Genomic DNA, 16,578 nt, shown 5'->3' on the forward strand with positions numbered 1-16,578 from the left:
GAAAATCGCCGTACTTATAATTTGCGACGAAAACAGGCACAAAAATTTCAACTTCATGACCTCGTGGCTATCAAACGAACTCAGTTTGGCCCTGGTCTAAAACTAAAACAGAAATTTCTCGAACCTTATAAAGTCACCAGGCTCAAACAAAATGACACATATGATGTGGAAAAGTGTGCATTTTTCGACGGACCATCCAAAACATCTACTTGTGCTGAATACATGAAACCCTGGTCCAACAATATTGAACGTATCACTTGATTTTTATACAACTGTCAGCATTATAGGTCCTCCTGTGTTTGGACAGATGACACCTGAGAACTTTTTAATAATTTTTTTTTCCTCATATCAACTTTTTAATTCATTTTGTCATACTAATGTTCTTTTTATTTTTAGTTAACTGCTGTGGTGTGTTTAATCTATTTTTTTGCTCCATTTGTGTAAGTATCCTCAGCTTTGTATCTACAGATTTTTTTTCATACCTATGTTACTATATTATAATAATTTTTTAAATTTGATGATATACTATGTTGCTTCAGGCGAGGTCGCCTGTCCGGTCATGATGGCCGAATGTGGGAAACGTTATGTCATGATATTCCCTAATCTCCTACTGTGTGACGTATGCATTGCGTCAGCATGTGTTTCCCGCCTTCGGAAAAAGACGAGGATTAACTGGCGAGCGGAGCAGACGTCGCTCGATCGCTCGTATACCATTTTCATTAATTGTAATCCTAAATGTAATCTATATTTGTAAATAGTAATAAATGTGTTATCAACTATGGTCGTTGCCTTTCCCCACAATAATGCTATTAATGTACCAAAGTTATATAATATTAAACGTCATTACGAACAACACAAATCGAAATATAACAATTACGAAGGATTAATGAGAGAAGAAAAGTTGAAAGAGCTCAAGTTAGGAGTGAAAAAGCAACAGTCCATGTTTAGTAAAGTATTGCAAGAAAGTGAAATGGCGGTACATGCAAGCTACGTCTTGTCCGAGTTGATAGCTAAACATTCGAAGCCTTTTACTGACGGTGATTTCATCAAAGAATGCCTAATGAAAGCTGTAGAAATTGTTTTTCCTGGAAATGTGAAGGCTTTTCAATCAATTTCATTGTCTCGAAATACAGTTGCGGAAAGAGTTACCGATTTAGCCGCAAATTTAAGTGATCAGATCAAAGCAAAATCATCTAGTTTCGAAAGTTTCTCTATTGCCTGTGATGAGAGCATGGACATTAGTGGCAAAGCTCAATTAGCAGTGTTTCTTCGTTCTTGTGACAAGAATTTTAACATTTTGAGGAATTACTGGAACTAATACCGATGCCTGGTACTACCACAGGAGAAGATATATTTACTTGTGTTTTTGGACTTCTGCAGAAATACAATCTACCTTTGGCAAAATTAAATTCTGTAGCTACAGATGGCACTCCATCAATGACCGGGAAAAACAAGGGCTTCGTAGCATTACTAAGAAAAAAACTTAGTGAAATTCACGGTTCAAACATTCATCATATACATTGTATTGTACATCAAGAAGTTCTACGCACAAAAATAATAAATATGGAGAATGTTTTGTCATATATAAAAAAAGTTATAAATTTTATAAGATCTCGAGGTTTAAATCAGCGTCATTTCACTGCTTTCTTAAGTGAGTTAGATAGTGAATATTCGGGTTTGTCCTACTATACCGAGGTACGTTGGTTATCTTGCTCCAAGATTCTCAAACAATTCTGGGATTTGAAAGAAGAAATATGTCAGTTTTTAAAAACGAAAAATCAAGACGTAAGTTTGTTTTACGATCCAATATGGATACAAGATTTATCTTTCTCGGTTGATATAAGATACTTGGTTGTTACAAAGAAAAGATCATATCATTACGAACATGTTTGACATAATTAAAGCATTCAAATGTCAACTAGTTTTTTGGGAAAAACAACTTAAAAATGAAGATTTGACGCACTTCCCGACGTGCAGCATGAACAAATCAAGTTTAGATGATACTTGTTCGTATAAAAATTACGCAGAAAAAGTTGCAAATTTAACAACTGAATTTGAAACGAGGTTTAATGATTTTAGTTCCCTCGAACACAAATTTTTTTTTGTTTTCTTCGATTTTCTCAATAAGTATTGACTCAGTACCCAGCCATATGCAAATGGAGGTGATCGAGATTCAATGCAACTCAAATTTGAAAGCAAAATTCATTGAAGTGGGCGTGCCTGAATTTTACAAATATTTACCAGCCAGGTTTGAAAATACTCAAAAATTTGCATATGAAATTATTTCCATGTTTGGTAGCACTTATCGGTGCGAGCAGTTATTTTCAGTCATGAAAGGTAATAAATCTCCTATTAGAAACTGTATTAATGATGCTCACCTTGGGTCAGCGTTGAAAGTTATCACTGCAAACAAAATTTCTCCCGAAATAGGAAAGATAATAGCAGAGAAGAGATGTCAAGTATCAGGACGTAAACATTAAATTTTTCTTGTTCTTTTCTATATAAATATATATATATATGTTTATTATTGTATTATTCGAAATAAATCTACGTTTCTATGAATGTTGATTTTTTTTTTTTTTTGCGACCCGCCTAAAGTTAAACCTTGTTTGTTTGGCCCAAGTGTACCTATGAGTTTGACATCCTTGCTTTAGATCATAACTGTTCTTTATTTCATAAATTACGGTTTCATATTTTTAATTTTATAATTTCTGCATGCCATCTTACCAGATTTAAACTGATGATCTATAATCCGGAAAAATCGATAATCTGGAATCGCCGAAGTCCCGACGAGTCCAGATTAACGACTTTTGACTGTATATCACATAGTTAATGATGAAAGTTTAAAATAATAAAATATGCATGTATTTCCACAATAATATTTATTGCATCCTTGAAATGTATTCCAGGCTATTCAATCATCCAGTCAGGTTTATATTTTACATTCCGGAGTCTTTTATGCACATAATTTTGATTAATAAGGGTTAAGAGGGTTATTTTTATTCTTTTTTTCTTTCTTGTTTAAGTGCAAAAATAGTTTTCATGTAGGTAACCGAAGAAATGTAATCCTGAAATGCATAACTGCAGGGAAACAAGATTTGTAACAAGTGCTTTTATGGCTTTTCACGACATTATGCAATTGTTTAAATTTCAGAAAGAGACCAATCAAATAGCATAGGATAAGGTTATTTGAAGTTGTCTGTATTTATTCCATGAAAAGTTAAATCCTAAAATATTATTTTTGTGCAATCTGAACATTGTATATAACAGTGGTGTGGTCGGCGAATGTATTTAGTTATGCATTTGTTTCAAATACAGTGATGCAAAGATTTCTATCTTTTACTTATTTTGCATTCATTACTATTAAACAAGAACATGAGTAACACGTCAGAAAAATATAAATATAAATCTTATTCAACAACTTAAAGATACAAATTTAATTAACTTTTACTTGTTTTTTTGTGAAAAAATTAAGAAATGCTCATGTTTTGGCTAATGGTTTAGATTTTTTACTGATATGTCCGACTTTTAATCCACAAAATCCTCTATATAAAGAAATTGGCGACATATGCTTGACGTAGAAAAACAGCACAAAATCCTCTATATAAAGAAATTGGCGAAATACGCTTGACGTAGAAAAACAGCAGAATAATGTTTGTTTAACCCTCAGTTGGAGGGGCTGGCATATGTTACAAGCTTAGAGGGGCGGCGTATGAAGTACGCCAGGTCATTTTTCGAGCCTCTGCTTTGTGTTTGAAACTATTTAATCTTATACATGGCATTAATAAGGTGATTCGTCATAGCAAAAATGATATAAGAAAAATAATAACAGAAAAAAAGCAGTAAAGATGAAAACTACGAATTTTTAATAAATTCAAAAAGTGGATGCACTGGAAATGTAATTTAAAGTTAAATAGTATTCTGCATTATTTTCTGTATAAAAATTATAAGAACATAAATCAAAATTACAAATTATAAATATTCCGTAAAGAAAAGTTTGGTAAGTAATAAATTTCACAAATGAGAAATTTGAAAACCTTTTGCTATTTTAATCCTCTTCCGATTGTCCCTCTTCACTGCAGTAGGGTTTGCAAAGTTGTACTGTCTTGCCCAGATGATTTTTGCAGGTAAACTTAGAACACTCAGAACATTTTATGGTAGTGTAGTTATTCTTCATTCTACCGCACTCAGCGCAGCGTCCTATGATCTTTTTTGCAGGTGGTTTCTCATCCCTTTCGGCCGCCTTGTCCGCTTCTGTTGTTACCAGCCTTCTAATAATAGCTTTGGAATGCGACAGGAGAAATGGCATTTTCAGACGATTCTGAAGATGTGGTTTCAACAAAGATGTAGTAGATTTTTCAAAAAATATCTTCTATCTAAACTTGATGGTTGCATCAGGTTTGGAGAAGTTCAAGAGCACTTGCGAATTTATGCCCGCTACGTTTAGCAGTGCAAAAAATATTGCCATTGTCCACCTCTTGGTTTTTCAGGCGACAGTGAAATTACTACAAAGTTGGTCTACAGTATCAGCTTCACCTTTAAATTTGTTATAATCGTGGATTATTTGAGGTTTATTCATTTCCTGGTCAATTTTGTCATCATCGTGTAAAGTACTGAGCAGTATTACACACTTATTTTTTTTCGTTGCATATGAAACAATTGTCATATCCTTTTGAAAACCAAACGGTGAACTGCCGACTTCTGTGGTTTTTGATGGCTGGAATTCATTTGGAATTTTCTTTTTATTTTATTTTCAGCGTGCCCACAAGTGTTATACCTTTGGTAAGAAGATATTGAGCTAGCAGGTAGCTTGTATACCAATTATCGGTCGTCAGGTTATGGTTGGAAACTTCGTACGCACCAATTAGCCTTTAGACAATGTCAATACTTGAATTAGAAGCCTCGTAAGGTCCTGGGGGTTGATTGCCACAGTAAATTTCAAGCTTCAATGTATAAAACGTTCGTGAGTCAACAACTGCAAAAATTTTCAGACCATACTTTGCGGGCTTGTTGGGGATGAATTGAATAAAAGAGCACCTCCCGTGAAAGGGTTCCAACTTCTCGTCGATTGTGAGTTCGTCACCTGGTTTATAAAAGTTTTGACAGATTTGATTGAAAGATTCAAAAAATTCTCTTAGTGCAGCAAGCTTATCAGTTTTTCTTCGCACATACCTTGTGCCTTTATCATCGAATCTAATAGCAGCACACAGTTTTCTGAATCGCTTGAGACCAATGACTCCTTACAAAATTTCAATTCCAGTACCGTCTTTTGCCCATGCTTCCTCCAAATTGAGTTTTGACATTTTTTTTGCACCCTAATAAGAATAAAATTCCTAAAAAGGCCAACATTTCTGCTCTATTAGTATCATACATGCTTCTCTTTGAGATGTTTTGGAGCTCATTTGCAGTCCTGTTACATTTGAGATAAATATTTGTATATTGTAAGATAGCATCAATCATATTTGTATTTATGATTTTCTGAAAAGCAGAAAGCTCATCATTTATATCATCACAAGTTTTGGCACAAGGACATATTTTTTCCATCAAATTTTTTCGAGGGTTTCTGGCGAATTTGCTCTTGAGGGAAACTTTATTCCACTTATAAGTTTCCTTTTCTTCTTTCAGAAACTTTCCTCCAACTTTCTTCTTTTTGTAAACTGTTTTTACAAAAAAGTACTTATATTTTAAATCACTCATGTCATTTTCAATATCACTAAAATCGTCATTTGTTGGGGAAACATCATTTGAGGAAGGAAAATGAGGATGTTTAGAAACATTTCCCTCAATTTCTGAGTCACTTTCATGATCAGAATGTTCGATGACTTCCGATTCATCAACATCAGATGCGTTATCGAAATTGTCGGAGTCTTCATCCACCGAGACTTCTTCTAAAACGCGCAAATAATCTTCAGGAGGTACAATATTCTTTCTGTACATACTTGGAGGAGTGGCGTACTGCGTACGCGACATGTTCACAATAACTGCTTTCGGAAGGAAGGCGAAAACCAGACTGACCAGAAATACCAGGTGCATTGCACTCATGGAATGTTTCTAGGAGGGTAGAGGAAGGAGGAAGCTCAGGAAGGAGTTGTCTAAAAATTACAGCCCAAAAGATGGCATTGGCGTATTCTGTACGCCGGCCCCTCCATTGCAGGGTTAATATTTTATACTAACTTATTAGCATTTCAAAGTCTGATTATCATTTTATTATATTTTTAATAATTATATTTGAATATAAATGTAATTATGATTGTTTAAAAAACTGCTTTTATGATACAGGGTGTCTTTCAGCGGCTGAAGGGTAAAACTGTTACACACTGGTAGTTCATCTCAAAGTCAAGCCACGGTAACAGACTTCCCTCTCCTTAAGCAAATAGCCCGGGAGTGCTTTTGATATTCTAAATAATCCTAATCGTATTTATACATGGACATAATTAGAAAAAAGGCATTTGGTTAGATTAAACATGACTTCCATAAATTAAAAAATATATATATTCGTATTAGAAGTACAATTAATTTATTTAGACATTAATTCCTGTTTGTTATGGCTAGACTCCCATATATTTAAATATTAAGTAAATAATTAAAAAAATTCATTCTAATTAGAAATTGTCTGGAAATATGAGCAATAAGTTAAAAAAAGAGTATATTTTATTCTATAAAAATTAAATCATTTTATTCTGATTAGAAGTGTAATTAATTTATTTAGAAATTAATTATACATAAATACACATGGGATAATGTGAGCCATAAGTAGGGAAAAGGAGCATATTTTGTAATTTTCATGTATAAAAATAAAATTATCTTATTCTAATTACAAGTGTAATCAATTTATTTAGAAAATAATTAAACAACAAATTCAAAGCATCTACTACAAGGGGTGATCAAATGAAAAGGTATGAAATGACACGGTGGGTACAAATGTAGACTTTATTCAAAATATACACCATAGGCCTGAGCACAACGATGCCACTGATGAACAAGCCACAGGATTCCTTGTTCCCAGAATTCCTATGGCCATGACGAGACCCAGTCCTTCTCAGCATCCTTGAGTACGTCGCTCGAGTTGAAGGGCTTCCCATTCAAGTGTTTCTTCAGTGGACCAAACACATGGAAATCGCAGGGCGAGATGTGCAGACTGTAGGGCGGATGGTCCAACGTCTCCCACTTGAACTTGGCCAGTTCCATGTGTGCGACTCTGGAGATGTGTGGATGCGCGTTATCATGGAGCAGAACCACACCCTCCATGAGCAGCCCCGTTCTTTTGTTCTTGATGGACCTGCGTAGTCGTCAGAGTGTCTCACAGTACACATCGGAGTTAATGGTTTTTCTTTGCTTGAATTCCACAAGTAGTGGACCTTGAACGTCAAAAAAGATGGTGAGCAACACCTTGCTTGCTGACAGCACGGCTTTGAACTTTTTAGGGGGAGGTGAAGACGCATGCTGTCCCGCTTTGTCTCTGGCTTGTAGTGATGGCACCAAGTCTCATCATCTGTGATGATCCGCTCCATGAAAGTGGGGTCTTCCTGATACGGAAACAGATGTTGCAGTGCTAGCCCCATACACAGTTCCTTTTGCTGGTCGGTGAGCTGCTTCGGAACCCAAGTGGCACACACCTTCCGATATCGCAACCTGTCGTGAACAATTTTCCACACAGTTCCATAGCTGACATCCACCTTCACCACCAACATTCGCAATGTGACACGCCGATCACTTCTCACTAGGTCGTCCAACTTGTCGATGAGATCGCTCGGAATGACGGTGTTTGCCTAGCCTGGTCTCGGGTCATCAACCACACTCTCACGGCCTGCACAAAAATGGGCACTCCATTTTCTGACAGACTTGTCAGAGACACATTTCTCCCCGTAAACTGTCACCATCCGGCGACGAATAGCTGCCGATTTCTCACCTTCCACTGTCAGAAAACGGATAACACCTCGCTGCTCCTCAGTCATCAAATTTTGCAACGCGTACGCCATCCTGTCCTCATACGGACTGCCGCTTTTGATAAGAGCCTCTGCTCTCTCCTGCGCATTCTCCGATCCCAGTCAGAGACTCCAATCGCATCCCAAGATGTCTTGCTACGTTCTCCCATGGCGGAATATGAAAATATTTAACTTTTACGTTGTTTCGTACCTTTTCATTTGACCACCCCTTGTATAATTATACTCCGTGCTACTGACAAAGTCATGTGATCATCAGCACAAAGATTTATCTGCAAAGTCACGACACCCAACGCGAAGTATCAACCATATAGAAAGAAAGTATCCCTTTCCTTTTCCCTATTGTAGTTAGCATCCGGCCTAGCAACCTAAACACTCTTCCCACTGTTTGGCGCATATCGCCCAAGTTGACGAATGCGATTTCAGGAACCTCGCCAAGTGCTTGTTTATCTGAGTATTCCCGATATTTCAAATGTACAACATATACAGAATATTTAATTTTTAACATTTAGCTAATAGATTCATTTAAACAAATCTTGTTTTTTTTTTTGGAGGGGGGGTTACAATTATTATTACAGAATAAGTTAAATTATTGCCATACAAATCACAGAAAGGTACACAGGAATTCTATGAATGACAAAAAATAAATAAACATAGCTCTCATAAAATCATAAAATTTTCAAAGAAACCATCATTTAACACATGCAAATGTGGTTTTCATTAAATAAGGTGATCTTCTGAGAAGCTTGATACTATAAGAAACTAATACACAACCTTAGAATGAAAAAGTTTTCACTTATAGGTTTGGATATTCATAGGTATCATATTTACTCATAGGTATATATGTGTGATCATTTTGCTTCCCATGACCATAATGTATGAAGCTGATATGTGGAACCAAACCAACTAATTACTAAAACAGGCTGCTCGGATCTAAAAAATGAAAAGTTATGTTTAAATTTTTTCAGTTTGGGAGATCCTTAAATTTAGCTAAACTAAATAAACTGCTACAAAATCAAGGAGTTTTCTGTGCTGCCTACTTTAGCTAGTGTATTGTTCATAAATTATGGAAGTATGTAAACATGGAGTGATAATATCAATGGTAACATGAACAAATTAAGTATATTTGCAAGATTAAAAGATGGGCAGTGATTTAAATAAAGGTAAATCTTGAGTGTACTGTTTCTGCTCAGTAATTCTTTTCCGTTTAAATTTGCAAATTTCAGATTGCTGCATCTATGAAAATGTTCTAAGATTTTTCAGTGAAGAACTGTTAAAATAAAAGTTAGTAAAATTTTATTCTTGACTAAGCCAGCCTTCATCTGGCTTTTAAATGTACCGAAAAAATGCCTCAAGAGAAAACCAAACGTTAAATTTAAGAATGCACAGAATTTTACTCTGCAGAGCAACTTTAGCCTCCCCCAAAAATCCACAAATTTTAAAAAAAATGTATTACATATAACAAAATTACAATGAAATAAGCAATATCCCTTAATACAAATATTAATTACCCTAATAAATAATTAGTCAAATTCCCATTGCCTTCTCCCAACAAACGTCCAGTATCCAAGAGAAACATTAAATTTAAAAACTGCACAGAATGATCGCTCTCATTTTTCAAGTGGCAACAGTGCTGATTTTTAACAGTCAGCAGTCCTGTATACAATTGAATGAAAAACTGTTGCCAAAACCACATTTCTAAAAGAATGAAACTATTCAAAATGATGGAATAAAATCAAAAAGATAAAATAAAAAAAAATCCGATTCGAATTTTGAAAAAAAATCGCTTCGAGGTGCACTGGCTCTTGTTTAGATGCACCTATGCATCAAATTTCGTAGCCCTGGGTTTATTAGCTTTTACGCGCAGCACAAACGAAAAGACACACACAGACTCTTTCTTTTATTATATGTAGAGATAAATAGATTATATAGATCTACTTTAGGGAAAAGTCAACATTTTTTGTCAGGTGAACTGTTACATGCAACTAAAATTACAATTCAGTACAAAATGTCGCAGCTCACAGAAAAGCCATACTTAAAAACAAGATTTATATATTACATACTGATAAACTACAACTTCTCAAAAAGGCTGTTCGTACGTTTTTTTAGATGATTTTCGTTGTATTTACAGACATATTCTACATAAAATTTTGTATTTTAAATGTTCTGTTTGATAACCCTTATTCTTCACTATCTTTCTACACTGTAATTTACAAGAAAGTCTTTTGTAGTATCAGATGTATTTTATCCCATTTTCAATGTTCAAAAGTGTAAAAATCTATAGGTGATAGATCAGCAGATTTAGTAGGGATGTAAGTGATGGGTATGGCCTTGATACCCATTTCTTGTTCCATTTTTTCAGGAAATTAACAGTGGATTTTGACTTGTAGTTGCCTGCTATGGTTTAATGCAGTTCTACTGATTGATGCCACTGTGGGTAACAAGAAGTTATTTCATATTTGAAAATTGGATATAAAATATGTTCCTGATAATATGTGAAGTTTATCAGAACATTTTCCTGCAGTCTCTTTATTTTTAATTTCTCATTAAATGAAAAAACAGCAACAGTCATATATCCTTTTGAAAAACTTTCTTTAGATTCTTTGAACCATCTTTCAAAAATTTTTTTCCTTCTCTTTGTTGTTAATAAATGAATCTCTTTTTATTGCAGTCATTTAAATACACCCAAGATTCATCTATTGTAACAATATTTTTGCATTTCTATATGGGTAAATGTTTCTCTCAAAGAATTCTGCAGCATAGTTTGCATTTGGCGATATATTGTGGAGAAAGTTGATGCACATTATGTTTTACTACATTTTTAAGATTTAAGTCAGCATTAATCACTATGTTTACAATTGACACTGAGCATTTTAATTATTTTGCAGCTGCCTTTGGCTTGGCAGATTTTCTTTTCACATTAAAGATTTTACCTTTACAACATTCGAAACATTCCGTTTTATGCTTGGATATGTAGTTGGAAAAAATTTTCTATTTGAAACCAAACTTTGACTTACACCCACCCCTCTTTTTGACAATATTATCTATCGTAGCTTTATATATATATATATATATATATATATATATATATAATGCCTTTCACAGCATTTTTTAATAACTAGATATGAATAATTTTCTTTGGAAAGATCACTAATGTAGCCTTCACCCATTTCTTTGTTAAAAGTGTCATTTTGCATGAAAACAAAACTGTCAAGTAGCAGATGATAGTTTATACTAAAAAAAAAAAAAAAAAAAAAATCCAAGCTGACTATTTTTTTAAAAAAGCGAAGCAAAATTGCCCAAAAAGTGTGCGAACAGCCTCTGTACATATATAGTAATCAGGCAAAGGAAGATGTCACTTTTTGCAACTGTTTTATTTCATTTTGCTTACTTCCAAGTGTTACATTATTAAAAAAAAAGACTACCTGTATATCTTATATTCAATAAAAACTCTCTTTATATATATCTTTATTTATTACAAGAGTAAGATTAAAATTGCTAAACGCATTTCATATCATGTTTATTTGTGCATTTTCCTCCCTTTCTTACTATCATACAAAAATCAAGAATTTCTGCACTTGAATAAGAATACATAATAATAAAATTACAATATCTAATTAGGTATATTTATTTCTACTCTTCTGTATGTTGAATCTTGCTTGCTTTCATTGTTGTTTATTGTTACCCCTTAGGCCTCAAATCATTTAACACTGCTAGAACTACTGTTTGTTGTTTGTTACATCTTGGCAGTTGTCACTGTTTTTATTGTCTTTATTCAATCTGTCTGCATGAAATGATTTTCAGATTCATCACTGATATTAAATATCCCCATTTTCTTAAAGCACTTCACTATAATCACATCTTCAACTGGAGTCACACACTAAAAATCCATGAACAAGCCAATCAGTAAGGCAAAAATTATCACTACCTGGATGAATCCATCATAAAATTTAGGGAAGCTCACTTTATAAAACAGGGTTCGTACGGTCCTTAAGAGTCCTTAAGTTTTTTAAATCAATTTTTGGTCCTCAAAAGTCCTTAATTTCGGCCAAAATTGGCAGAAGGTCCTTCATTTTAATCATCTGAAATTTCTGTCTGTTTTTACAATTGCTATTTTGAGTGTGAATTAGCATTTTGCAAGAATATTTTTGACGATTCACTGACAAATATGGTTATTTTTTGAATGGGTTCATGGATTATAATTTGTTCCTATTTGTAATACAAAATGATAGGATACTCGAGTTTCTGAGCAAGAAGTGAAACATGAGCATTTCGAAATTATTTTATTTTTTGTAATGAACAGCTCTCAAACAACTTTCCGCTTTTGGGGATGTGAATTCAAAAGAATTAAACGGTACTAAATTTGGCGATTTTAAGATCGGTTTCTATAGAAAATTTTTAATTCTGAAATCTGGTAATTTTTTGATGATTTTTTTAGAACATTCTAACATTGATAAATTTCACTAAAATAATGGTCATATATTGGAATTATATTTAAGAAATAACATTCAAATAAAGCATTTTTATTTTTTACTGTCATATAATAAAGTTCCATTTTCGCCACATATTATACAATGTTTTAAATCTGAAAAATATGCAAAGTATAATGATATAAAGCACAATTTATGAAAGAGTTTTTAGCAAAAGCGAAATAGCTATGTAATTAATTAAAAATGTTTTTTTAATTTTTTATGGTAACAGTTTTTCCCACTTATCAGAATGTTCAGAATTCTCAGAATATGCATTAGTTTTCTCTATAAAATAATTTCACACTTTTTTCCTTGGATTTTTTTTTTCCCCAAAACATTTCTGGCTTTTTGCTATTACAGTATTGGTAGGGGTAATTTTTTTTTAGGATTTTAGACATTTCAGCTTGGACAATTTAGAAAGATTTGAAGCCACGATTCTAAAAGATTCCAGAAAAATGTGACAAAATAAAAAATGTCTCCATGGTAGTAACACACAATTTCTTCCATTTTGGAGAACATCTGGAAGAATAATGAAAACATAATAGTTGAATATTTTACTTCTGATACTAGAATTGCTTTGGTAACATTTTTATATTCCTTTTATTTTCTCTACTTTTCACTAGACACAAGCATAGAAAATATCAAAAATGCTTCTAATCTTATCATATGGGCAGGCAAATTATAGAAAGGAATTTTTTTATTAACAAAGAAATTGAAAACTGACAATTCAAAAGATTCATCTAATATGTCTTAATGCATCATGCACAAGGCTGGCGCTATGCATTTTGCCACCTGACGCAGTCTCTGTGGATCCTAAACTCTGCTGCCTTTCTAAATACTGCTTCCAATGCATGCTCTAAATTCTTAAAGTTTTGCCATTTCTAGATTTTTTTGCTTGGTGTGTCACTACATTCTAAAAATTATGACGCACCAGCTCTGTGACCAGACCTTACCATATGTATTTCATATTTCTTCTGAATGTTTGTATTACTAAAGAAATAAAATTAGCAGCTTTTTCCATACATTCTTAATGCATTTAGTCTTTTAGAATAACATAAATCTTTAATTAAATCCAAAAATTTTAAAGTGAAAGGAAACATGTTGAAGAAAGGAACTAAAGATGTAAAGAGAAAGAAAATTATTCTTCAAAGATATGTGCAGTTATTATTATGTAAATTACCCAGTTGTTTACAATTTCAGCCTTTACTATAATTTCCCATTTCTATTTCCTCACCAGAATGCAAATCACTTAGACAGTTTTTAAACTTAGGTTTTTGGAGTGTAAGACAAGAGTGTGTTTCTGACCTCCACTTGCTTTAGTTCCTGTCAACTTTGATAATTTGTAACTATTAGTCTTTCCATTACCGCTCCCTAAATTGAGTTTATTATGATGATAGATACTGAACCACATTAAATTGAAATTAAATTGTATAGTCTTTGACCGCTAGTACATATTTTTAGTTCGAATTTGACTCTCCTTGTTTAACTACATCACCACGAGCTAATTGTTAGCATAAGAACGAATTGTTAGCATAAGAACATGCCTTTATGTTCTTTTTAAATAAGAAGCGTATTTAAATCTTTATTTAAACCTCTGATTTATAGTTACTTTCAGACATAGCGATAATTTGTTTCATGTCTGTTGGGGGGGGGGTTGGACTATTAAACTTTTACCAGATCAAGTAAATCCTCATAGGATACTACTTACTATTTACTAAACCTCTAGACTGACCAAGTATGTGACAAAATGAGGCATTAAAAAAAGAAGCTAATTGTTAGTAAAACGTAACTAAAATGTCACTTATCTTCTTTCAAATATGTCCAGTTATTATAAGTGTAAAATATTTAATGCTACTTGATAAATTTCTTAATATTATTTTATTCTCAAACATATTAATAATTATGTTAATTAAGATATGTTTAATAATAATGCATCCTACTAATGGATCTCTTTTATTTTTAGGATGGTATTAAAAAGTGAAGTTCAGGCATGCATATAATATTTTTATTTGAATTTATTGAGTTCCCGTTTGCTCATAGCTCCTTAATTTTTTTCGTTAATAGTCTTTAAAAGTGCTTAATTATCCGTCTGCAAAAATGTGTACAAACCCTGTAAAAGCTTGAAGAGGGAGAAAACGATGTGAATTACTTTTTTAGAACATTGTGCTTTTATTTTTTAGAACATTGTGCTAAACAGTAGGAAAACGTGAATAAATATGGTATTCATCATGGATAGAATAAAAAAAAAAGAAACATTTAAACCAAGTAATAATCATAATCCTAAGTGATAATTAAAAAAAAAACTTCCCAAGTGAGAAACACATAACGAAATGTTATAAAAATGGAGAAACAGAGAATTTTGGAAGGATCAAGATATATATTTACATAATGGAGAAAGCCTTACTCATTGTTATCTCTGGTCATTTTTCTGAAATAGCTTCTAGATGAATTTAGAGCAACCAGATTTATCAAATTTAGTTTAGGCAAACTTAAAAAAACAAGAATAAGCCCAGTAAAATCCAAAGCAACAGTAAGCAATATTTAGCAAAAACATAACTGATTTTTTCTGCTCCAGATGAATGCCTAATATCTGTAGACATAATTTGTGATATCTAATACGCAGCAAATAATAATTTGCTATCATCAGGATCTGGTCGACTGGGTCTCGTTGCTCTCTCCGCACCTGGGGGGGCATATATGGAATTATTACCTTTCTTTTGTAGAGGCATTAAGTATTTTTGAAGCAGAAGTGAAAAAGGAGCAATGCCCTCGCCGGAACATGAACCCCTCAAATACGTGTCGAGCGTGCTGAACATTACACCACAAAGGCGGGAGAAATACCTTATACCCTGTTTGTGATTATGTGTTGCTACGGGTAAAACTGGTATTAAGAAACAGAAAGATATTTTGAAAAATGTCTTCATAAGGGTACTTGTGTGTTAATGGAGAAGGATAGGACAACTTTGGCGTTAATTTGATACATTTGGTTTTTCTTTATTTTGGATGGAAGATGTTTGGCTATAGCTTTGAAGGGTTTTTCACCTTGAGTTTCAGCTTTCTGCCTCCACATGAACTTCGCTAAGTATGATTTCAAATGGTGTCTTGCTGTACCCAGTGTTTTTTGTTGCCATTTGAAAAACCCAATATGATGACTCGCCATCGCACCCTTGTTTGGTCAAGAATTTGCGTTTGATGGTTTGGGAGGGATTGAATCGGCTCTTCATCCAATAGGGAAGTTTTCACGATTTAACCGACACCCTGAATTTAGAGATGGGATCTTTTGCTGATACTGTATATTTGGTGTCAGTTTGGGATCTTATCTATTTATTTATTATTTACCTTTCATGGGAGTTAACATTTAAATCCTTTGATTTAAATGATCAAATGGCGGAAGAGCAATGGGCAATATTGCCTAAGTTCTTTTCCTTCTTTTCATAAGAAGGAAGCACCACTAAATGTTAAATGTTAAAAACTACTTTTCATAGTTAAATTTTAAACATGCAAAAGTCGGGTCAAAAGTGTTAAAATCCAAATTGCCAATCATCCTTTATTAATTTTTATAGGTACGTTTGGCAATGCAATCCGGCAATTTTTTACACATGAAAAGTAAAAGTTATCAATTAAATCGAGTGCAAATTGGAAATTATTGGAACTTTTTTAAAATATTTCCAAACTATTGATATTTATCATAAATCAGCAATAATTATCAGCATACAAGGCTGGTGTGATTGTACCAGGTGGCAGAATTTAGGAAAAGCAAAATTTTTTTAAGGAACCAGGTAGCAGAATTTATGAGTTACAAAGTTTGCAAAAATCTAGAACCAGCCGTGCCGATATATCAAAACAAAACACATTTCAGCAATTTAAAATGCAAATTTTAATTATTAAATAAAAATTATATCATGAAGTATATAAAAACAATAAAACACATTTTTCGCTAAATCCTTTTGTAAATTTTTTTGTGCTGTTTTTCTGATGTACACAAAGATTTATTTTCACTAAAAAAATCATCAGAGAATTGCAGGCTGGCTATTACAAAATGCAGCTCTTCATTGTGCCTTTTAAAAGTTTCGCTGTAAAATACTGTATACCTGCAGAAATTTTACAACAGTTTCTTCCAGTGTTATCAAATTCCACAAGCACATATTTTAAAATTAAGTTTAAAA

At 33.1% G+C, this 16,578-nt stretch overlaps 1 protein-coding gene across 3 annotated transcripts in view; it reads right to left on the reverse strand.

Annotated features, from left to right (window-relative positions):
- LOC118183882 (uncharacterized) overlaps positions 1 to 16,578 on the reverse strand; it is an 89,811-nt gene that overhangs the window by 36,929 nt on the left and 36,304 nt on the right. The window contains exon 12 of one of the 3 annotated variants that reach the window (XM_035353491.2): positions 11,471 to 11,823. The exons of the other annotated variants lie outside the window; for them this stretch is intronic. Within the exon in view, the coding sequence (XP_035209382.1) occupies positions 11,817 to 11,823 (7 nt within the window). The 3' untranslated portion in view covers positions 11,471 to 11,816. Of the gene's footprint in view, positions 1 to 11,470; positions 11,824 to 16,578 lie in introns of those variants that run through there. 3 annotated transcript variants of the gene reach the window in all.

Source organism: Stegodyphus dumicola, chromosome 10, assembly GCF_044657685.1.
Source record: "Stegodyphus dumicola isolate Sdum_Otavi_A_Nest chromosome 10, ASM4465768v1".
Taxonomy (NCBI): Eukaryota; Metazoa; Arthropoda; class Arachnida; order Araneae; family Eresidae; genus Stegodyphus; species Stegodyphus dumicola.